Source organism: Phyllostomus hastatus, unplaced genomic scaffold (genome assembly GCF_019186645.2).
Source record: "Phyllostomus hastatus isolate PE091 unplaced genomic scaffold, TTU_PhHast_1.1 phas_scaffold_46, whole genome shotgun sequence".
Classification (NCBI taxonomy): Eukaryota; Metazoa; Chordata; class Mammalia; order Chiroptera; family Phyllostomidae; genus Phyllostomus; species Phyllostomus hastatus.
The window spans coordinates 45,543,982-45,567,006 of NW_025334032.1; the positions used below are offsets into that span (position 1 = coordinate 45,543,982).

The window sequence follows — 23,025 nt, forward strand, 5'->3', positions numbered from 1 at the left end:
CCGGTGAAGCGTAGACCATCCCTGAGCTAACCTCGGGAGCCGGGCGTCTGCCGTGGGCAAGCCCGCCGCCTGCGGAGGGGGCCGTTTCGGGTGTTCGGAACCGGGGCCTGGTCTTCCAGGCGGAGCTGTGGGAGAGGAGGCAGCCCCTGTCTCACCTACAGCCCTGCAGGAAGCACCTGGGGATGGGGATGGGGGGCTTGTGAGAGCCCAAGCCCTGCCCGTCAGAGACTCTCGCGTTTGCCGGACGATGACCAGCGCCTGGCCCGCCGACCGGAGTCGACAGAGGCCGCGCCACTTTCGGACGTGTCTGAGCTTGTCCTGTGCTCCTCGGTCCACGCCGCGTCCGCCCGGAGAGTCTGCCAAAAGGAGGCGATTTTTTAAACCACAGTCTTTAGGTCATTCTTCATGAAATGTCCTCATTAAAAAGTTGGCAGTTAAAAATTAAATCTTTTTCCCTTTAGTGTTTTTTTTTTGTTCTGTGCCATTTTCAATTATTTCAAGCTCTGTTTTTAAAAGTGTTTCTCATTACAGGAAGGGACGGCGCCTTGAATCTGTCTACCTCTCGTTTACTAAGCAGCCCACGGGGGCATGGGGTTTGGGGTTTTGTTTCTCCCCGGGTTGTGAGAGCCCAGGCCTCCAACCATGAAATATGCATGGGGGGGAGGTTTCAAAGCAGGCCCTGATCTGCATGCAAACTCCCCTGCCGAAAGTCGTAACTGTCTGCATCAGATACAAAGTAATCCAGGAAAAAAAAAATAGGACATTGAACACCGCAGAGACCTTTCCCAGGTAGCCTTCTGGGGCCCGTACATCACTTCTAAAAATGAGCTTTCGGTGACGGCAGGGCGGGTGGGGTGGCAGCCAGGGCATTCTTTCTTCCAAATGGGAAAAAATACAGCCCCGTTCTAAGTTAGAGGAAGGAGGAAAAAGAACTTATTGCCTTGAAATGCTTTTTGGTTCAGTGATAATTCAAAACCAGCCTCAGCCATCACACTTTTTTGTTAGCATAGCTTGTAGCTCCATCTTCAAATCCTCGTTTTTTGGTACAACAGCCAGGAAAGTGGCCATAACTTATCGCAAACCCCTGTCCCCATGGATGCCGACGGCCTGGCTTTCAAACTAAACCCCACAGCAAACTCCCTTTCATTAAGGTTCATCATTACCCACCATCTGGGCTGGGAAAAAGAAACGTGTTCCTGACCCGGTTAAGGCGAGCACCGAGTCTCCACCCGCCGACCTCACGCTCTCCGGCCGCCCCAACCCCCACAAACGCCAGCACCACCAGGGGCCCCATCCCAGCAGCGCACAGGGCGCAGGGGGACCAGGCGGTTCCCTGACCATCCCACGCTGACCCGGAGCGTGTTTCTTTGAGGAGCCCAGCCGCACAGGATACATGCCCACGAGCAACGAGGCCGAGCCACCACGTCCCAGTCCCGTTTCGTCTGCGCACGGTTCTGACGAAGGGCCCCCACCCCACGCGGAAGGCCGCGTACACGGCCTTGCTTTCGTGTTCACAGAAGGGGAGAAAGAACAGGCGTGGCGCGCACAGCCAGTCTGGACTGGGGGCTTGATAGCCACGGAGCAGAGCCCCCCCGCCCCCCCCGCCCCGCCTTCCCCGGGTCGTGACCGTCGATCCCGCAAAACACCGCCAGGAGGCGCTGCGCTCCTCCGAGGCCCGCTCGGAAACCTCTCTGAAACGTCTTTCCCCCACAGCCCCTTGGCACCCTCAATTTTGCTTAAACTCCATCCGAGAAAGAGTGCTCTCTCCGAGACCTAGAGTTTAATAAATAAAAGGGAGAACGTGGCAGGAAGCGAAAACCGGCTCTGTGGGTCTCCTGCCCAAACACGCGAGTGTCGGGGGCGGGGGGGGGGAGGGGGTGGTCACCGCGGCCCGGCGCGCTGCCACCCAGAACGAGGTAAGCGTCTCGCTGGGGTACCCCCCGGGACGGAGGCGCACGGGCTAAGTCGGGGCGCACGACTCCAGCCAGAGGCTCAGAGGACCGGAAGTCTCGGTCCCGCCGCCGGTCCCCGCCGCCCCGCGCCGCCGCGGCCGCTCAGCCCGAAACGTGGGCCCACAGCGGCATCTAGTGGCGGGACCAGTTGTTGCCGCCGCTGCTGCGCAGGGGGCGCCGCGTTGTCCAGGAGACGTCGGCGCACCGGGAGCGCCAGGAACGGCCGGGCCGCCGCTCTCTCGTTCCAGCCTCCGGGTTACGTTCTGAGTCCATGCTACCACCGCTGGCTTCAACGCCCTGAAGAGCTGTGTCCGTGGTTCCTTCCATCTGTGAGTGAAAAGCCTCATCAGAGAGCCCGATGCTGCAGAAGGCCGCGCACGCCAGCGTGTCCCCCTGCGCCTCCGTCCACCACCTATTTGTCTGTGAGTCCCAAGGGCGCGTCACAGACCACGACACCCTGCAGCCAGCGGGTCGGATGACACACTGTCGTCGCAGAAGTAGTGAAAGGCACCGTCAGAGAACGTGAAAGGGGGCGTTTGTCTCGTCTTAAAAACAAAGCAGAGACATGCCAGCCTGAGGTGGCTTTGCAGACTGGGGGTCAGAGCGTTCGTGGGGCCGGCCGCTGCCCACGTGGCCTCGCCCTGCAGGGGGACGGCCCGAAGGACAGTCCGTTCGCTCCGACTCCCCCTGTCCGGCCCACGAGACTTCTGGTTCCCTGGGATTACTCGCCTGAGGCGCAGCAGCGGCCCGCCCCTCCCACAGGTGTGGCTGCACGGCCTGTGTTCTGTGCGCACATGTGTGCATGCATGTGTTCTGTGTGTGTGTGTGCATGTGTGTGTGTGTGGTGTGCATGCTCGTGCAGCACACCTGTGCAGGTAACAAATTCCGTCCACAGCAGCAGGGTCCCAGGCATCGCCCACACCACTTTGCCGGCTTCCTCCTCCCAGTAACACACACGAGGGGCAAAACGAGAGGAGGGGGGAGGGGGAGGGGGGAAGCAGGGACTGGGGGCCTGTGGAACACAGGCAGCGCCGCCCCCACACGGAGCCGCCTGCCTGTGCGTCTGCTGGTGGCGGGCCCTCTGTTCGCCCGTTTCCCCAACGGGGATGACACTCGACTCTCCCCCTCGGCCCGCTGCGAGGGTCAGACCAGGCGTGTGCAGGGAAGCGCCGACTACACTGGGATGACCCGGAAGCACGGCCGCTGTTGTGGCCCCCGCGTGCAAACACCTGCCAGGGCTTTTCTGGCCGTTAGTGGCCGGCCCCCGCCCCACCTCCGGCCCGGAACCGAGGCCCACGTTTCCAGGGGGTGTCACCAGAGTCGCACTTATCCAGCCGGGCACACCACCAGCAGTTTAACGACACCCCACAGGGTCGGGGCTCCGGCAGCCTTTCCACCCGCAGGAAGGGAGAAGCGTCAGCAAGAGGCGGCAGCTGCCAATCATGTGGCTAAAAATAAAACTTCAGATACATTGTTGGGAAGGGAACAAATTAAAGTTCTAGAAAGACACAGTTTGCCAAGACAGTATTCACAGAATTGTGTGTGTGTGTGTGTGTATAAGTGTGTGCAAGTGTGTGGCTCGTGTCTGTGCACATGTGTGTCTCTGAGCATGTGCATTGTGTGTTTGAGTGTGTGTACATGTGCGATTGTGTCTCTGTGTGCATGTGTGCTGAGTGTGTACACGTGTGTCTGGGTACAGGGGGCAGGGGAGGGGGTGTGGTGTGGGACTACGCTGTCGGTAACAGCAAACCCCACTCGACAATGTAAATCGAGGTCACACGCCCTCCTTTACCTGAGTCTGAGCCGATGCCTGGAAAAGGTCGGCGGCAAGCTGGCCCTGGGGCCTCTCAGTGTGCCAAGAGCAGAGAGACCAGGCCCGTGCTGAGTGAGGACGACAGGCTCTGAACCCGGCGCCCAGGGGACACGGGGAGGGGGAGCAATGGGGGTGGGGGGCGGCCTCTCAGGATGGAGCTCAGGGGCGAGGCTGGTCGGACAATCAGAGACACAAGCCATTGTTCCCACACTCACGACCCACCCAGCAGCTGCAGTTTGAAGGACGATTATTTAACATTTATAATCACAGCATTGCTTAAGCTGGAAGTTCTTAGGTCAAAAAAATTTTTTTAAATATTAGTGACTCTCTTACAGAAACGTAAGAATTTCTAACTCTCGGCACGTCTGTCATTGGTACGTAACCACAACGGTACGGGAAAACGTTTAAAACTACGCGACCGACCACGGAGACACACAGCCCCTCCCCCCCAAAACTAAACATCCCTCAGGCGTCGGCCCTGCCCAGCGACCAGACAAGCAGGGAGAGCCGCCAGCGTGAACGCGGAAACCGCTCGCAGCCCGGGGGCACGGAGTCCGTGCCCCACAGTTCTCGGTTTGGGACACGACCATCAGAGACGGAGTCGCTGCCGCTGGGGCGCCTTGTCTGTGTTGGAGCGTCCAGCGCTCGCCACAGAGTCAGAGCGCCTGCAGAGGAGCGCGGGATTTTCCTTCAGTGCCGCTTTGGAAAACCACTCCATCTCACAAACACTTTTTTCTGTTCTAACAACGATACTGAGGCAAGTGCTTTATCCCCTTTTCATGAGTAAACATGTGTTTTGAAGTCTGCTAAAACAACTAAGCGTACTTAAACTCCCCACTTTCACGACCACGTTCATCAGAGTGTAAGTGTCCAGCGCCCCGACGTCTGCCTGGGGTGAAACGCGCTCCCGGACGAATTGTAACTTCGCTGGTCACGCGGGCCGTCTGCTCGGAGCAGAACACCGGGTGTTCTGTCTCCCCTTGTCCACCCCGCACACCCCCCCTCCCCGGGGAGCCAGTAGCACACGGAAAGTCCGGGCCGTAGTCCCAAACCAGCCACCCCGCTCGCACTGGTCACTAAAATTGAACTTGGGAGAACACTCCCCGGCTTCCCTCCCTGGCCCACAGAGTCAGAACGCGGTGAGCCCGGCTCCGCCCGGGAGCCCTTCTTGGGAGCTGAACTAGCTACCGCGGCAAAGTGTCTGGCGCGGGGAGGTCACTGACTTAACGTTCAGTGCGGTTTGGGGAGGGACAGGGGCCCTCCGTGGTGGGAGGACTGAGGCGGCTCCTCCCTGCGCCCGGTTTGGTCTGGCCTCTCAGACTCCGCGGGGTGTCCCTCCCTGCAGCCCGCACCGCCCGCACGCACCTCCCCGCCCCCCTCCCCGGCCTCCCTCCGCCCACACCCCCCTCGCCACCCCCTCCCCCGGGCCCGCCTGCGCTCCGCCCGCACGCACCTTGCAGAGACACAGACAGGTGTGCAGAATGGAATAAACACGGAATGGGATTGTAGCCATGTCTGCTACGCGTGCACTACCCGGCTGCGTAACGCCGCGTGTTACGAAAAATCTATGGAAACGTGAACAGCGACTCCCAGGACGCGGAGTGAACCCGGCCCGGCGCGGCAGGGCTGGGGAAGGGAGCGGCGCACCCAGGGCCGCGGGGCCGCAGGGGGTGTGTCGCGCAGGCGCACCGCGCGCCGGTTTGAGAAGAGGCCCCCGTTGTGAAGGCCTGCTCGCCTGTGTCACCGCGGACGCAGCGACAGTGGAAATAAGAACCGTCGGTGGGAATCTCGGCGTATTACAGAAATCCGGTGTGACGCTGATGGGCCGTTCTCTCTGTGGGAACGGCCTCTAATGAACGTCAGTTCTCCCGCTTCTGCACGTCAGCATTCCCGTCGTTTGACGGAGAGGGAGACTTCCCTGACGACTTCTTTGCGTGCTTGTCGCCAGTCCGTTAAGGAGCCGGGCTCGCTTCTCGGCCCGCCCGAGCCTCGCGGCGTTTGGACCCGCAGAAGCTCTGCAGCCGCTGAGCAACCTGATCTCCGGTGAAAGCACGAACCCGTCGCGTGTCCCCGCGGTTCCCGAGAAGAGCTGGGACCACCTTGTGCCGCTTCATTTGATCCGTGAAGCTGAGGTCACGCCTGAAACGTGTACCCACTTCTTCACCTGCTCACCTCTCGAAGTGCAGGTCTGCAGGCACATGTGTGCACATGCATGCACACAGATATGTTCGTGCACATGTGTGCACATGCACGCACACACGCTGAGAGCTATATGGCCATGCATGTGCTTTATGCGCAGGCCCGTGCAGGAAAGTATGTGCACACGCGTGCATAACCAGGTATGTCTGTGGGTGCACATGTACACGCACATGCATGTGCGTGTTGTGCACACGATCATATGTGTGGATGCACGTGGGCATGTGCATGGACATGCACGCGCATCTGTGTGTGCAGGGACACGTGTGTCCGAGCATGTGCACAGCTCCCGTCAACCACCGGCGCCTCGGGCCGTCACCGAGGCTGGGGTGGTGCGTTGTGAGGATTCTGGTGGATGTTCCCGAGACTCACGCCGCACACAGGAAACGGTCGGCGTGGTCTATGTTTCCGTGCAGACATGTATGGAACACGCCGCCCCGCCCGCGGCTTCTGGGGCTGCGACCCGAGAGTTGAGCCCAAGTTTCAGACACCAGGACGCACCACCTCCTCTGAGCACGCAACTGCCTCGGACGAGGGCGCCCCCTGCTGGGGACACAGGGGTCACACTCGCGTTCTTAGTGCAGCGAGTTCCCTGCAGAGTGCAGAGTAGGGGGCTGGGGAGGGCCCAGGGGCCCCGTTGCGTGCAGTGGCCCCTCCCCCACCCCACCCTGGGGACAGAGGCGTTTAGGGTGGTTACCACACCTGCAGGAGTGGGGGTTGCTGGCGGAGCAGGGACCCGGGACCGGGAGGAGGTGCGGCTGGTCGGCGCTGAGCCTCCCAGTGCGGTGGGCGGGTCCTCGGGCAGGAACCGAGCGCACCTTCCTGGTGACCCAGCTCCAAGCCGCGCGCCTGGCTCTGGGGGAAGCGGGCTCCGGCAGAGAGTGCGCAGAGAGCGGGGGTTTGCTGGGCCCCAGACCGGTCAGCGGGTTCGGTGAGACTGCGCCTACACATGCCCCTCCACCCACACCCGCCGCACCTCCCAGGGACAGCAAGACGCCGCCGCCTGCCCAGGAGGCTCTCGGCCTCCCCAGGCGTCTGCCCCCAGCCCTGGGACACGGCCACGCTGACCTCCACGGGCACGTGGGTGACCTTCAACTCAGCCAAGATACGCCCATGCATCTTCAGGTCGAGAGTAAGTCATAGAGCTGGGCGACCCCCCTGACCTTCTGTAACCAGTGAGGAGAGCGTGGGGGGCAGGGAGGTTAGGGTCGGCAGATGCACACACACACACACGCACACACACGCACACAGAGCAGGAAAGCAGGCGGTGTGTCCAGGGCGTGTACGCACACACCCCACCCGTGCGATGCAGGGTAAACACAGAACTACGGGGATCACATGCGCCTGACTTTGGACATGTGAAGCACATGTTTCGAGTTCCCAACTACACAGAAACTAACGGGCAGGAGGGTCGCTCTCATTCCACCCGACGCAGGTGACCTCCTCTGCTTCACATGCGTAGGCACACGTGTGTGTAGACAGGTGGACAGATATCGTATCTGTGTGTACATGTGTGCATGTGTGTATATGTACAGATGTACATGTAGAGTCTGTGTGGGTGTATGTGTACAGGTGTGTGCAGTCATGTGTGTGCAGGCACACGTGTGTGCACGTAGGTGCATGTGTGTGTGCAGATGTACACAGAGAGCGACTGAAGAGTGGAAAGTGGCTGAGAAGAGAACACGGCCATCGATGCGTTTCGTCTTCCTTGACAGAAACTGTGACTCTGCACCGTGACCACAGCTCTGGGTTTCTCCGTCTGCACAGGCGCCCGGCTTCCTGGGGACGGTCGTCCTGTGGGTGCCCCTCGGGCCAGGTCCCGTCACCCCACCACCGAGCCCTGAGGGGTCAAGGTTAGGAGGGGCCTGTCCAGAGGGCAGATGGCCCCCCGGCTCCCCCCTGCTGTGACCCTGCTGTGGGACGACCGTGATCAACCAGGCGAGGAAGAGGGTGTAGTTCGCACGACGCAGGACAGGAGAACCACGACAGGCTGCCTCTTGGAGGTTTATTCGTTGGAAGCAAGAGAACACACAGTGACCGGGTCACGCCGGCCCACGGGGCTCCAGCCAGGACCTCGTTGGCCCCGGGAGGCCAGGCCCAGGCGAGGACAGGGTGCTGCCCAGAACCCCCGCCGTCCGCCCAGGGACCTACACTAGCACGGAACCCACGCCCAGGCGAACGGCATCACGGGGGACCCCGCGCCCCGCGCACAGCAGCACTCCACGGGCCTGGACGTCGGGGCGCCCGCCGGGCTCACAGCGCCGCGGGGGCGGAGGCGGCGGCCGGGGGCAGGCGCTGGGGCGCGGCCTGCTGGGGCGGCTGCAGGTCCGGGACCTTCTCGCCGTGCTTGTACACGCTGACCGTCACGTCGATCTTCTCGCCGCCGTACTTGTTCTTGACGTGGATGCTGTACTTGCCCGAGTCCTCGGCCGTCACCCCCTTGATGCTCATGCTGACGTACTTGGCCTGCTCCACCTTCACGGAGAAGTGCTCGTTGAGCTCGATGTCCTTGTCGTTCTTGAACCACACGACCTCGGGGTCGGGGTTCCCGAACACCGTGCAGGTCAGGTTCAGGGTCTGTGGGAGGGCGGGCGAGAAAGACGAAGGTCAGGGCCCCGCACAGCACGGGCCTCGTCACGCTCCTCGGTCCCTGCCAGCCCTTCGCACGGTTTCCCGAGTCAATGGGCCCTTCACGTGCGGAAGCACCGCGCCAGGCACCCTGGGGCCCGGAGAGCGGGGCGCAGGCCGGGCCAAGCCGGCGGTGACTTTTCCACGCCGTCTCCGCTGCGACCCGCGGCCGCGCCAGCCACAGACCTGGAAGGGAGTCGGATGCCGCTGGTCTCACGGCTTCCTTCCCACCAGACTCAGGGGGCCTCCGGGGACCCGAGCCCCACCCACTCTGCCTGCGCCTGTGGCCCAGTCTGGCCGCCACGGACTCCTCAGTGACGCCTCGGCCCCGAGCCTGCGACCGACTGGCCCCGGTGCTGGGCTCTCTCTAGCTGCTGAAGGAAAGGTCTACCGACCTCTGTGTTCCAGCTACTAAAACCCCCTCAGCGCCTGTCCCGTGACATCGAGCTAGAACCCAACACACCCAGAGGCCCAGGCACTCGGTGTCAGCAACCCCCGACAGGGGACACGAGAAAACTCCGGGAGGGAGCTCCCAGCATCGCCTGCGAATAGAGCTTGAATCCCGGAGAGAGGTTTCTTTTCCTCTCTCGCTGGAAGAGGCCGCATGTCCTGTGCGTGTGGCCCCCGCCCTCGGTCAGTTATCCGCCTGACCGGCCCTGGGACGGGGACAACAGACCCCGGTGGATGCCCCAGGACGGGACCGGCAGCTGCCCCGACGCAGCTGAGCGGTGCCTGAGACACGCAGCACGTCCCCGGGGGCGTAAAGGTTGTCGTGGGGTCAGAACACGAGACACCAGGGTGACCAGAGGCAGCGGGACAAGCAGGACGTGGCCAGGGCGCCCCAGTCCCCCCGGGAACGGTGACTCGCCCCCACTCCCAGGACCTGCCCTGCCGAGCGCCCCCCCCACCATGCCGGGGTCCTGCTGTCCGTGTGTCCGTCCTCACCTTGCCTTCCATTATGGTCACCACGTCAGGCAAACCGCCGATCACCTTCCCGCGGTCTGCAACACGGAGGGCGTCAGCTGAGAACGGCCCCCACCAGGGGATGCCCCCGCCGACCCCACGGTGGGCAGTGCACGTGGTGGGCCTGTTCCTGGCTCAGGGGGAGGGGAGGGTCCGTGCAGGGGCGGGGGCTGAGCGGGGCTTTGCAGACGGGTGGGCGCACCCCCGGCCCACGAGGGGAAGCTGGCGCTGCAGTTCAGTCGGGAAGTCTCCCTCCGGAACCACCCCCACCCCGGCGCCGCCCGGCGCCGCCCAGCACGTCTCAGGCCCCACACGTGTGGGAGACACCCTGGTCTCGGCCTCTCCTGCGTGTCCTCCTGTGGCCACACCCAACTGGCCGTCCCGTCCACTGACACAGAGCAGGTGGGCCAGCGCAGGAGGGACAGAGGTGGCCGAGGGGCGTGCTCAGAGGGGCGGACGTGGACAGGTGGGGAGGGTGCCCGGCGGGGGCAGGACCATATGCTGTTAGCACCCCCCACGCGCACTTGATCCTCCGAATCGCCCACCCCACAAGGTAACCAGCCCTGGGCACTCACTCTTCTCCGCAAAAGCAGCCGCCCTGGACGCACGAGGGGCAGATGGGAGAGAAGAGAAAGAGCCGTGAGAAAACCCACGGGCACCCCGCACCCCTGCACCCCGCACCCTGCTCCCCTGCACCCCACACCCTGCTCCTCTGCACCCCGCACCCCACAGGGGCCAGGCTGGCCGAGAGGGGGTGGGGGAGGGGAGCCCCTGCTTTCTCCCGGGAGGACCGGCTGGCGGGCTGGGCCCTGGTTTCCAGGGGACAACCTGCGTCTCCCCCGAGCCTCCACTGCCCCATTTGAGAGGGGACGCCCCGTCTTCCGGCTGCTGGAACCCACAGAGGAGTTTAGGGTTCAGACTCAGAGGCGGGGGTGAGTTTCTTGCTCACTAAATTCACCAGGCTGCGCGGGAGAGCTTCAGACACTTCTGAAAATGCTGGTTTCTAACGTATCGCCCATTCGCTCACTGGACATTTATTGAATGACGCCGTGCGGGCCCACGACTGTTCTGTTTTGGGTGCTCTCAAATTCAGACACACGCTTAAAACCCCGAAGATATGTTTTTAAAGCTGCTCTGAACAATGGAGTATTACTCAGCACTAGGAAGAAATGAGCTCTCGAGCCGGGGAGAGCCGTGGGGGAACCTGGCACGCGTGTGGCCGAGTGAAGGAGCCGGTTTGGGAAGGCCACACGCCGTGTGAGCCCAGCCCCGGGACGTCCCGGAGAAGGCGAGACTGTGGGGGTGGGGACAGATCGGGGGCTCTCATGGGGGTGGGGGGAGGGGTGCACAGGGGAGCCCGGGGGTCTGGGGCAGGGAGTCTGCCCTGTGAGACGCTGTGATGGTGCACACGTGTCATCGTGCACTTGTCCGAACCCACAGAATGTGCAGCACCCAGAGTGACCCCGATGTCACCAGTGGACTGTGGGTGACAATGGCGTGTACTTTCCCCTCAGTTTCACTCTGAAGCTAAAAATGCTCTTAAAAACCGAAGTCTTGACCAGAACCTAAATATGTAACTTTCTAGAAAATTGCTCTCCGTGATGTGTTGCCGTAATCGTGACTTTCTCAGAAATCCGTCGCTTCAACCACGTGAGCCCACGCGGGTCATCAGGACTCCGGAGAGTTAACTGACCGACACGCCCACGGTGGGCTCGCAAGGCCGCCCTCCCGCCCGCGGAGCCGCTGCGGTCCCCACTGTTGTCCCCGCTCCCAGGAAGGGACGCGCCCTGGGCCTCCCGGGCGCCCCAGAGGCCCCCACACTCGGCCAAAACAACTGGAGGCCACGGAGGTGCCCCCCGGGGGGTCAGCCGCCCAGCCCGCGCACTCACTTGAGCTGCTGGAACTCGGCAAAGGCGTCCTCGAAGGCTGCAGGGAGACGGTCAGGGTCAGTGCCAGGGCGGCCAGGCCGGCGCTCACCCACAGCGCAGCTGGGGGTGGGGGGGGGCCCCCCGGATCGGCCTGACGCAGCCTGGCACGCCCTCGAGCTGCCCTCCGCGGGCCCTCTCCCCCGGGGAAACCACAGCCCCCAGCTGCCTCCCTCTCCGCGTGGCATGGCGAGCGCCCCCCTCCCACCCACCGCCCCAGGCCCGACCCCCGGACGCCGGCAGCAGCCCTCACCTTGCCCAGACAGGTCCAGAGAGCGCTGGTGGTTGTCCTTGCCGTCGAAGATCTCGAAGGTGTACTTGCCCTTGTCCTTCTCCGAGGGCTCGCAGATCTGCAGCCAGGCCATCTCCTCGCTGCCCCCGATGCGCATGTGCTCGCTGGACGCGACCTTGGCGTCTCTGGGGGGCGGGAAAGCGGTCGGTCGGGTCGGGTTCGGAGCCTCGGGGGGCGCCAGACGCCACGGGCTGGGGGCTGGGGCTGGGGGCTGGGGGCTGGAGGGCCCCGTCCCACGGCAGCAGGCTCCCCCGGGCGTCAGCGGCGTGTTCCCGGACCCGGAGCTCCGACAGGGAGCCTCCGGCATCTGAGACGACGCGCGGTCTCTAAAGGCACGCCGTTTTCCAACAGGCGCGCGTTGGCCGCAGCGTGACGGGCTCTAAAGTGCTGCATGCCGTCGGGCACTGATTATCTAATCGTGTGTAACCCAGCAGCTGCGGTCCCCGCGGTAAACCCGACGGAACCGGAGGCAGGGACGGCACACGGCTGCACTGCGCACGGCGGCCAGCAGGGGGAAGCACCGCCCACGCCCACGGGGGGCGGATGGATACACAGACGGGGTCGCTCCCTTCACTTGGCTTTAAAAAGGGGGGGAGGGGGAGGGCGCAGCAAGGACGCTCGGAGTAGCCTGGGGCCGGCCCCCCCACGTCCCTCAGAGCTCCCCGCTGCAGCCTGTGCCGCAAATGCAACCCGCTAAGGGCACGTGCGCTGCTGGGGCGGGGGTTGGGGGGGACATGGGCTGGGGGGGACATGGGCTGGGGGGGACAAGGGCTGGGGGAGACATGGGCAGGCGTCTCCAGCACCGCCACCCCGCTCAGCTCCGCGCTGAGACCTCAGGGGACCCCCCCCCACGCGGGGAGAGTTTCGCCGGGAACAGCCTCCCCCGTAACCCAGTCTACGGGGGACCGCAGGCCCTGCGTTTGGAGCGCGGCCTCTGAAGCAGGTTCCGGGGCTGGCTGTCCGCTGAGTTCCCGACACCAGGTGTAGTCGCCCGGGAGCCGCCATTGTGTCCAAGGAGACCCTGGGGAGGTCAGTCCCGTCCCCTGGGCCCCGCCCTCCCCGCCAGAGCACCGGTTCTCGGGAGGCTGGAGCCCAGAGGTCCTGGGCCCTGCCGGGAGCCCTGAGGTGCCCGCCGCCCACCGGCCGGGGGCTGGGTGCTCACTTGTGATACCAGTTCACGCGCATCTCCTCGGTGAAGTACTTCAGGAAGCACTGCAGCCTGATGCCCTCGGGCGTGCACAGCACCTTCAGCGGAGAGGCCGACAGGCCTGCAAGGGGGGGGGGCACTCAGCTCGGGGACCCACCGCCGCCCGGCTCGCCGGAGGACGGAGGACGGGGTGCCCAGCAGGCGCGTCGGCCAAGAACGCGCCCCACCCCCGAGCGTCCCCACGTCCACCGGCCACAGACCCTTCACGTGCGTCCTGCGTCACATTCGCGCACTCAACAGGCTCGGACGCCGGAAGGATCTGGAAAGCCCTGCTGAGTGCTGTGGGGGACACGCCGCTTTGAAAACAGCACCCACACCTGCCTGGGCAGCACTGTGGCCCGGCGAGCCCCGTGGGGGCCGACCCCGAACCCCAGACTGAAATTCAGCGACAGGGAGGGGACAAAGGAGCAGAAACGACCCAGGACACAGGGGTCCAGGGGACGCAGGACAAGGCGGTAGAAACTGGGTAGGAGGAAGGAAGGCGGGAGAAACCACGGGCACAAAGGAAGCCGTTCCAGCGGAGCACTCAGTGGGCGAGTGTGGAGTGGAGGGTAGACTGATCTGCTCGGGGTGCACGGTTTCGGGGGGCGGGGGCAGGAGGTCAGGAGACCAGACCATTAACAAGCAGCCCACGATTACGGCCAAAGCCCCGGCCTTGCACCGGGGTGCATACAGGGTGTGAAACTGCACGGGGGTGACAGGGCCCCGGGTGTCCCCTCACGTAGAAGGTGACGTGTGCGGGACTAGCGAAGAGGAAGGGACACGAGACGGTGACGAGCCGTGGACGGGGGTGTGACGGAGGAGGGCTCCTCAGGGCCCCGCTCCCTGATCCCCGACGGTGGGAGCGCTGGCCGAGGGCGTGTCGGGCGCGGCCCCCCGAGCCCGCACCGCGGTGCCGGCGTCGCACTGTGGGGGCGCGGCCAGAGGGGACTCCCCGACACTGAAAAGGCCCGTGCGCGCCCACAGCCGTGCGCTGTGTGGGCGCTGGCGGCACCGCGTGTGGTTTGTGCACCACAGGGCAGGGTTCCACACCGTGGTGCCGGGCTCCCAGGCCCGGGGCCGCGCCCGCCGCGGGCCGCCCAGCTGCCCGCCCCCCGCCCCCCGCGCTGTCTGTCCCGCTGGCAGCGGGCGCAGAGACGGGCAGAGGAGGGGCGTTCACGGTGGGAGAGGGGAGCGTGGGCGATAGTGGCTTAGAAACGCGTGTTGCGAGGCTGGGGGACGATCCCTGAGTCTGTCGGAGGGGCGGCGAGACTCCGGCACCCAGGAGGGGCTCTGGACCTGCTGGGAATCCACCAAGGGGGCCGGGGGGGGACACACTGGGCCTCTCCCGGCAACACGGCTGGCCCTCGGGACACTCCGCAGGGTCTCCTCTGAGGTTCCGCGGAAATCGGCGCACCGCCCACCCCGCCCTGTCGTCCCGGTCAGCTGTGGCTCAGGGGACGCCGCACACATCCCGGCAGCCCCTGGGGCCCCTGCTCCTCCCTCGCACGACAGCACGGTGAGCGCGGAGACGGAAACGGCACATTCACGCCCCCGGGACGTGTGGAGTGCGAGCAAGGCTGGTGAGACACGCGCCAACAGAACGCCGAAGAGCCCGTCACAAACCACCACTTGGGCCGGCAGGTGGCTGCTCGGCCACGTCATCGGGGCCCTGGGGGGCGGCCCCTCGAGCCCAGCGACCCCCGCCGTGGCCGACGCCCACCCGTCCCGGGAACCGGGGGAGGCGACCCCCGGAGGCACTCGGGAATCAGCAGGCACCACTTACCGCAGACTCTGCTCATTGCCAGGATCATGTCCTCGTACACTGGGGGAGAGAGCAGACGCAGCGTCACCGCACGCAGTCCCGTCGGAGAGCGGCTTGCGCACACGCCTAAACCGACGCAGGACGCGTGTCACTTCTCAGCGGCACGGGGAAGGTTCGGTTACCTTTGCCGGATATCTCCAGAATGGACACGTCTTGACCTCTGTCGTCCTTCAAGGTGGCCTTGTACTCGCCGTGGTCCTTCTTGGACAGCTGCAAAGGAAGCGTGTCTGTGCGTAGGTAAAACGTGGCACACGCTAACAACACACTTTCTCTGCAGACTGCAGGAATGCGGGGTGCCAACTGGGAGGCGACGCAGGCCTGACACGCCCTGTGCACGCCCCACCGGGTCCGGCCCCGGGGTCCGTGGGTGTGGCGTGGCATGGCGTGGCGTGGCATGGCGTGGCATGGCGTGGCGTACCTTGGGGATGAGCAGCTCGCAGACGCCCCTCTCCAGGTCCGGCAAGGTCTCGGTCTCATACAGAGCATCGTCCTTGAGCCACTTGAAAACCGTCTCCTTCTTGGTGTTTGCGACCTGGAAGTCAGAACCCGAAGGTTTGGTACGGGAACCACCCTGGCGCCTAAGAAGAAAAGTCTCTTCTGGTGTTAAAGCACAGCCCTGAAAAAGAACTGGCTTCTACTACAGACACACTCAGACAGAGGCTCCCGGAAAAGCCGTCGGGCGTAACGACGGCAAATGGTTTCCCAAGTCCCGGCGCCTAAAACAGCCCAGCTCGCACTCGCACACAAGGAAGGACTCCGCACGCTGCAGCCCACGGAATCGGGCGGGGCGTCTGGTTCCCGTGGGACGTCGGTAACAAAAACAAGTTGTGAGCAACTCAGGGGCCCGTGACAGGGCTAGGGGCTGCTCTTTGGGGCAGCATGACATCTCAGATGCGTCTACAAGGAAGGAAAGACGCCTTCTCCCGAGAGGAGCCCAGTGGGGCTGAGACCGTCCCTTCCTCTGGAATCTCTGACGTCAGCTTGGACTGGAACTTGAACCCCACAGAGCTCCAAAGGCACACGGCACCTCAGGTCCGGCACCCCGAGGCACACGCCCAGCGGCAGAGAGGAAATCCCGGTTCCGTCTGAGTGGACAGTGCTGACCTCACTGGACGCTGCGGGACTGAGGACCCTGCAGTCCCACCCACGCGGACTCCACACGGTGAGGGCCAAAGCGGGTGCAAACACCCGGCAGATTTCCGTGTGGCGCCGCCGTGCGTGCAGGCGGGGCCCCCAGACAGGCGTGATTCTGCGCGTCTTACACGTGTGCCCCGGGCGTGGCCGAGTGCCGGACGGAGGAGGGGAGGTAAGGCCCACAGTGTGTGGGAATCCGTGCAGGGACCTCCCCCACCGGCCTGGGAGTCGGGCGGGTCTTCCTTCCAACCTCAGAACGACGGTCGGTGATGGCTTGGTGAGAAACTGCAGGACGGGCTGTCGCCCAACAGTCCCAGCCGGCGGGGCCTGGAGCCCGACATTTCAAAACCCTCCCTCCCGTGTCCGTGTCACGGCCACCCAGCCCCCGCCTGTTCCGGGTCGTGACCTGGCACCACGTGGTCCCGGGCGCCAGGGAAACACCGTCCCAGCGGCCCACACGCCCGTTCTCTGAACCAGGTGTCCCCGACGGACGTGTCTGTCCTGTCGCTGGGGTCCTCGTGCCCCTGAACAAGGCACCTGTCGCCTGCCCCGGGAACCCAGACAGGACTGGGAGTCTGGGGACGAACCCATCCCCGGGCCCAGGAGTCCCTGCGTCCGCCCACACTGCACCCAACACCACGCCCCGCCCCCCGAGCCCCCCAGCCCCCCCACAGGGGTGCACGCACACAGTGCGAGCCCACCACGCCCTCCTCTCGCCTGCCCGCCGGCCTCTCACCTTGCACACCAGCCGGACCTCACACTCCTCCGTGACGTCCCAGTGCAGGTACTCGGCGAAGTGAGGGCCTGGGGGGGGTGGGGGGTGTGAAGAAGTGAGACGGAGCAGTGTGTGTTAGACATGTGGACACACGCATGTGTATGCTACATGCATATATGAATGTGGGCGCGTGTGTGCACATACATGCAGGGTATGACGTGTGCATGTGTGCCTGCATGTATATGTGCACATGCACATGTGTGGACTTGTGCGTGTTCCAGGCCAAAGGAAACCGCCACCCTGCGAGAACCGAGACAGCCGCTCCCAGGCTGAAACCGACACGCGTGCGGCCCTGACGCTGCCTGGGACCCGCGTCCCGGGTGCGGCCCACCGGCTGGTCCGCCTCTGCCGCGGCCCGCCTCTGTGCCCTTCAGGGGAGGGCCCTGCTTCTCCCCCCAAGGCTCGGCCGACCGGCACAGACCTCCCACGGGGACCAGCGAGGGGGCGGGGGGCAGGCCGAGAGGCCTGGCATGTGGGCAAACGAGTGACATCTTGAACCCGAATGCGGCTCTGACGCCCCAGCCGGGGCAGAGGCGGACCACGTGCTGGTGGCAGCGTCCTGAGCTCGCTCCCTGGACACAGAAGGACGAGGCGGATTTTAAAGTTCCTACTGATTTCTTTCACATGAATGTATCTATAACGTTGAGAAACTCATGATGTAGAAATGAGTGAAACAGAATATCTTTGACTAGAAACAAAAATAACTAAGAACAACAGAAGTAAGAAGAATGTCTTGAGGTTACAGTTTATAACCCCCATTTGAACCATTCCGAAGGCACGGAAATCCCATATTTAAAAAATTTCAGAAACATAAGCCCTTGGCTACTTTTTCAGGCTCTAGAATTGATCCTTTTTTTTGTATCTAGTGAGTGTGCATCTTAAAACACCGTGTATTTAAAGTGTATTGTCTGCAGCCAAACAGCTAAACTATTTAGAAGCTAACACAGTCCCAGGACGCTGAGTAAAACAGCCAGTTCCTGGCGACTGGAATAGCTCCTGTGGCCCTGTCCCCATCTCAAAGCCTGTCAGCGACCCCAACCACCCGCCGCTGTCCTCGCCCCTTTGTTGCCAAAGTGCTGGACCTGCCCGACCGAGCCCCGCCCTCCCCCCTGCCCTGTGGTAACGTGGGCTCCCCCCAAGTTCACGGGTAAGAACTGAGCTCCGCCTACGAGAGGTGCTCTACAGATGCTGCAAGAGGCCCACGCGCTTAAGGTCCAAACGGATGCAAGGGGAGCCAGAGGAGCTGGGGGCCATGGTGGCCGCGGGACCGCCCACTCCGAGCTGCGGTGGGGGGAGGGGGGGGAGGCTGGCCCTAAACGCAGGCCCAGGTCCCCAGTCTCGGCCTCGCGCGTCTGGGGGGCAGGCAAGTCTCACGCCTACCTTGCTTCCTGAGAAACTCTTTGCGCTGGAATTCGGCCTCTTCTAGGACGGCCTTGAAAGCTAAGTTCGACATGTAAGGGGGGAAAGACAAGAAGCACGTTTGCGTCTCTGGCCAGCAGAACCCGCCAGACGCCCCTCCGCGGGAGCACGCGCGGCCCCGCCCACCGGGGCCCCGCCCTCCGGCCCCGCCTACCGTCCCCGATGAGCACCAGCGAGGACTGGCTCTTGGCCTTGCCGTCCTGGATCTGCACCGTGTAGGTGCCCTCGTCGTCCACGGTGAACTTGTCCATCACCATCTCGATGACGCCCGTGGACTTGTCACACTTCATCCTGTGCACCTGGGGGCCGGGAGGGGGGGCGTCCCACAGTGAGGCCCCTGCGGCCGGCTCACCCCTCACCTGGAGCCCCCACGTCGCCTCGGGTCTTACGGGGGGGGGCGGGGAGGTGGGGTTCTGCGCACGGAGACCCAGGTGCGCATGCAGTCCCACCCCCAACCCTCCCAGGGGCCGGACACCAAACGGGACACTGATGTGCGCGTGGAGAGACGCCCGTGGGGTGTTTGCCCGCAGTGGGGGGGGGGGGCTGTGGCACCGGGGCTCCAGCAGAGAGACGCGCACCCCCGGACACACACCTAACACAACGAAACCCTGTGCACCCACAGCACCACAGCAACGCCGTCCCCAGCTCCCGAGGCCTCGGAGCGCCAGGGCCGTGCCGAGCGCCGCCGCTGACCCGGTGCAGAGGCCCCATGGAAGGGGGCGGATGTTTCTAGAAGGGGCTGGAGGCGGGGCTTGAGCGTTGCCACACCCAGTGTTTCGCGAGTCCCTGAGCCCCAGCCCAGGGCCCCCTGCCCGGCACCCGACGCCCGGCGGCTGCACCGGAACACCAGCCCCGTGCCCCCGGGTGAGCCCCAGGGGTCACTCCTGGGCTTGTCCTTGGACCTCGGTCCGGCACACGCCCCCCGGGGCCCCCGCAGCCCCCGCCCCCCCCACGGGACACCGGGTCCAGTTGTCGTCTTGCTTCCCGCCCATCTCGCCGGAGGGCGCGTCCCACGGAACTGGGACTGTGTCCCCCACACGGCACCCACGCAGGCCTGCCCACGGGCCGTCCAGGGCACCCGGCTGGCCGGGTCTCCGGAGTATACTGAGGAGTATACTGAGTGAGGCCGGCCGGTCCTCACCCCGCCTTCCCACCGAGCCCCCCCCCCACACACACAGCAGCGAACGCGGTGCCGGCCTTCTCACTGACGCAGCCTGCGGCCGCCGCCCACTCCTACAGCGTCCAGGCCGGGCGACTGGCCGCCAGCTCTGGGCGCCTGGAGACGGCGGGGTGCCCATGCCCCCATTCTCCCTCCTCGGACGCACTCCCCGAGCCGCCTCCCTTGAGATCCCTGCGAGCGGCGCCGCCGTCTCCAAATCTCAGCGCCCTCTGGGCTCAGACAGCGCGCTCTGCCCGCACTGACTCGGCGCCCTCCCTCAGTTCCTCCCGTTTCCCCGCGTCCTTCCCCGACTGAACCCGGGTCCCTTCACCTCAGAGACAATCCCCACGAGGCCGCGCTCACGTCTCCCTTCTCCGTCCAAGGGACAAGCAGCGCCGGGCGGCGGGAGAGAGGCTGACACCCACCCCCACCGGGAGAGGAAGACGGGGCTCCAAGTCCCCGGGGTATAGAGGGGGGGCCGACTGGGAGCCCCAGGGCCTGTGTCGTCCAAGACGGCTTCCAGGGTTTGGGGGCGTGGAGCCCCAGCCCCCGCCCTGCCTGGACCCCCGGCAAACACAGAAACGCCGCCTGCCCCGTCGGAGACGCCAGGGTCATTCCGCACGTGCCGAGCGCCGCCCCCTTAATTCACACTGCCGACCTTCCCCTGGCCCCCCGCCTTCCGCGGGTCGGACGGGGCCCAGAGCACACTGGGTGCTGAGGGCACGTGAGCGGCCGCCACAGCAAAGCCGGGGCCAGGCCCCAGGGAGCCGGGCGCCCTACCCCCACGCCCAGGAACGCACCTGACTGTCAGGGACCTCCTTGTCGTTGATGACGAATCGGTAGCTGGCGTCCGGGGACAGGTGCTCCGCCTGCAGCCAGAAGCGCACCTGGCCGTGCTCGAACACCTCGTAGGCTAACTCCGACTTCAGGGGGATGGCTGTGGGGCAGGGGGACACAGGTCAGCAGGTGGGAGCCCCGGGGGACAGACAGGACCGGGGCGCCGTGGGAAACATCCACGCTGGTTATTAGAGTTTTCCAGCAGGGGACCCCAGCACACTGAATCATAAACTCCCCCCAAAAAGATGAAGCCCAGCGGCCTGTCGCGTCTGCAGCCCGCGCTGGGGGAGCTGGGTGTGCGGCGCCCAGCTCTCCCCCTGGGCCCAGCGAGATTCTGCAGTGGGGGTCCCATCTGACAGGCAGCCACACGGACCCCCAAATCCAGATCACGCCCAGGCAACGAAGATGTCAGCAAGCCTGGGGGCCGGAGCGGGAACGGGCCCCTCCCCCGCTCGGGCGGCCCTGGAGCTCCGCACAGGGTCCGGCCCGCCGGCCCTGAGCCGTCCAGACGCCAGGCCCCGGCCCACTCACTGGGGTTTTTGATCTCGTTGCTTAGCGCCATCAGACGTTCAAGCTCTGAAAGGAACAAACACGTGTCCGCTGAGTTTCCCGGGCGCGCTCGGAAGCTCACGGACAGTCCCGCGGCCGCGGCGGGGGCTCACGTCTGCAGACGGCACTGCGGACGTGAGAGAAACCGCCCCAGGAGGGAGAGGGTGCGGGGCGACTCTGACCCGGGAGCACCGTCTCCGGTGGACCAGAGGTCCGCCCCTCACTCATGGGACCGTACAGGACGCGTTAGGGCAGAGGTCTTGGGTGGGGGGGTGGGGGGGTGGGCGGGTGGGCGGGTGGGGGGGCCCCCGGGAGGGGGGTCTGCCTCCAGATCCCCACACACCACCTCGGGGACTCTCTCCTCCAGGGACCCGGCTGAGGGCGGCCAGCAGCCTAGGGCTGCCGCCCCTTCCGGTCAGGACATCCTTCCTCCGCATCTCTGTCACACTCACACACACACACCCTCCCTGGTGTGTCACACCCCCCACTCTGGCGTGTCACGCCCCCCCCACCCCGGTGTGTCACCGTGGAGGGTCGGCTCGGAGGAAAACCAGCCCCACAGCAGGACGCGTTGCTCCCCAGACAGTCCCAAGAGCAGCCCAACACAACTGGAAGGTTCTCAGCTCTCCCTTCCTTCCTCCCTTCCTCCCCAGCACGAGAACCCAGAATTCAGACAGCGGTCACAGAGCCGTGTGTGACCACGTTTGTTTGAACCCAGAAGCAAAGCCAGGCTTTTCCTGACAGGACGTGCCTCCATCCAGGTGACAGTCGGGCGGCGGGCTCGGACACCCCCCCCCAGACCCGACGGCCGGAACGTCCCCAGACCCAGTGGGCTCCCGCCGCAGGCGCAGAGCGGTGCCCGAAGCACACCGAAGGTCCTCCAGGCCCACCTTCGACACGAACTACGCTGGAGACGTTCACCCTTCCCAACGAACGATTTAAAACCAAAGTGAAAACGTCATCGGCAGCCTTTACGACGGTGCAGAAGAGTGTGCCAATTTAAGCAACCGTTTCAGGGTGTTTGAGGGTAAAAAAGACTGTGTGGAGGCCACCCGTGAGGGTCAGAGGAGGCGGCGGGAGAGCAGGGTTCGGGGCCCGCCCCCCGGGACCTCCCGCCCCCTCTCCAGGCGGACGGCCCCCAGGGCCGACCGCGGAGAGCGCCGCGAGCCCCGGGAGGCCCGCCCGCACCGCACCACACGTCACCTTCCTCGTCCAGAACGAAGCTGGAGGACACGCCGTCCGTGTCGCTGACGGACACCGAGTAGGTCCCCACGTCGCCTTTCTCCGGGTTCTTGAGGTACAGCTTCGAGCTGCAGAGGGGGAGGGGGCGGACGGGGGGGGGGGTAACCCTTGGTGTCTGCGGGCGGCGTCTCCCAGCGGCCACGCCCTTGGCCCGCTGTCCAGTGTGACTCACTGCTCCCCGACGGTCTCCACCTCGAACCGCGGGTCGCCCGCGATGTCCTCGTAGGACTTGCACCAGGTGAACTGCGAGGCGTCCGTCACGTCGGGGCAGTCGAAGCTCAGGTAGATGTTGCCCTGCTCGTCCACGCCGGCGCTGACCTCCTTGGTGCCTGCGTCGCGGAGCGGGGCAGCAGTGAGCCCGGTGGCGGGCGGGGCGCCCGGATGCCCTCCTCCTGGAGGCGGGGGCACCAGCCCGCGGGCAGCCCCTCGAATCTCCAGCCCCCCCCCACCATGCCCCTCGGATGTTCCGGGACTCGTGGGGGAGCCGACGCCCCCCGCAGCCCCTGCAGCCCGCTGGGGGCAGAGGGGTCGGGCTCTGTTTAAGTCGCCGCGTCTCTGCGTCCCTGTCCCGCGTCCTCCTCTGCGCCAGGACGACGGGGGGACGCCTGGAGCCACCTCCCCTGGCCCTGACGCCCCTTCTCCCTCGGAGACCCACCCCCTCACTGCTCCCGGGGCCCGGCAGCCGCCACCACCCCCGTGGGTTTCACCAGCTCACCCCCGTCCCTGTGCCCCTTTGTTTTAGTGGGAAAGGGAGGGGTTTGTTACTTGTCGACCAGGTGGATCCACTCCCAGGAACCAGGGATTGGGGGCGACCCCTCAGCCTCCCCACGGAGTACCACCTGGGTCAGGCACCCCCAGACGCTGGCGGTCGCCGTGGAGATGCCGGGGCAGAACAGAACAAAACGCAGCAGGTGCCCAGCGGCCAGGGAACGAGAGGCGCCCGCGCTCTCTTGGCGTCTGGGAGCCCCACGCCGCCCACCCCACTGGTCCCGAGCGCCCCTCCACCCCCACCCCTAGGAGGACGCCCCTGTCGGCCAAAATGACGCCCGGGCCTTGAAGCTGCCTGCCCCAGGTCCGGCCGGGAGCTGGAAGGCCGCCAGCCCTGCGCTCGCTCCTCTGCTGCCCCCCGA

The 23,025-nt window shown here is 65.1% G+C and overlaps 1 protein-coding gene across 2 annotated transcripts in view; it reads right to left on the reverse strand.

Moving 5' to 3' along the window:
- Positions 1–7,949: 7,949 nt before the first annotated feature.
- The window catches only part of MYOM2 (myomesin 2), a 46,079-nt gene continuing 31,003 nt past the window's right edge, over positions 7,950–23,025 (reverse strand). For both annotated transcript variants that reach the window (XM_045821349.1, XM_045821348.1), the window contains exons 22-37: positions 22,068–22,224; positions 21,857–21,963; positions 20,636–20,680; positions 20,068–20,204; positions 18,263–18,407; positions 18,070–18,129; positions 16,651–16,718; positions 15,199–15,312; positions 14,903–14,990; positions 14,742–14,780; positions 12,932–13,037; positions 11,731–11,894; positions 11,442–11,478; positions 10,128–10,150; positions 9,535–9,590; positions 7,950–8,538 (exon numbers count right to left, since the gene is read on the reverse strand). In XM_045821349.1, the coding sequence (XP_045677305.1) occupies positions 8,215–8,538; positions 9,535–9,590; positions 10,128–10,150; positions 11,442–11,478; positions 11,731–11,894; positions 12,932–13,037; positions 14,742–14,780; positions 14,903–14,990; positions 15,199–15,312; positions 16,651–16,718; positions 18,070–18,129; positions 18,263–18,407; positions 20,068–20,204; positions 20,636–20,680; positions 21,857–21,963; positions 22,068–22,224 (1,670 nt within the window). In that variant the 3' untranslated portion in view covers positions 7,950–8,214. The remainder of the gene's footprint in view (positions 8,539–9,534; positions 9,591–10,127; positions 10,151–11,441; positions 11,479–11,730; positions 11,895–12,931; positions 13,038–14,741; positions 14,781–14,902; positions 14,991–15,198; positions 15,313–16,650; positions 16,719–18,069; positions 18,130–18,262; positions 18,408–20,067; positions 20,205–20,635; positions 20,681–21,856; positions 21,964–22,067; positions 22,225–23,025) is intronic.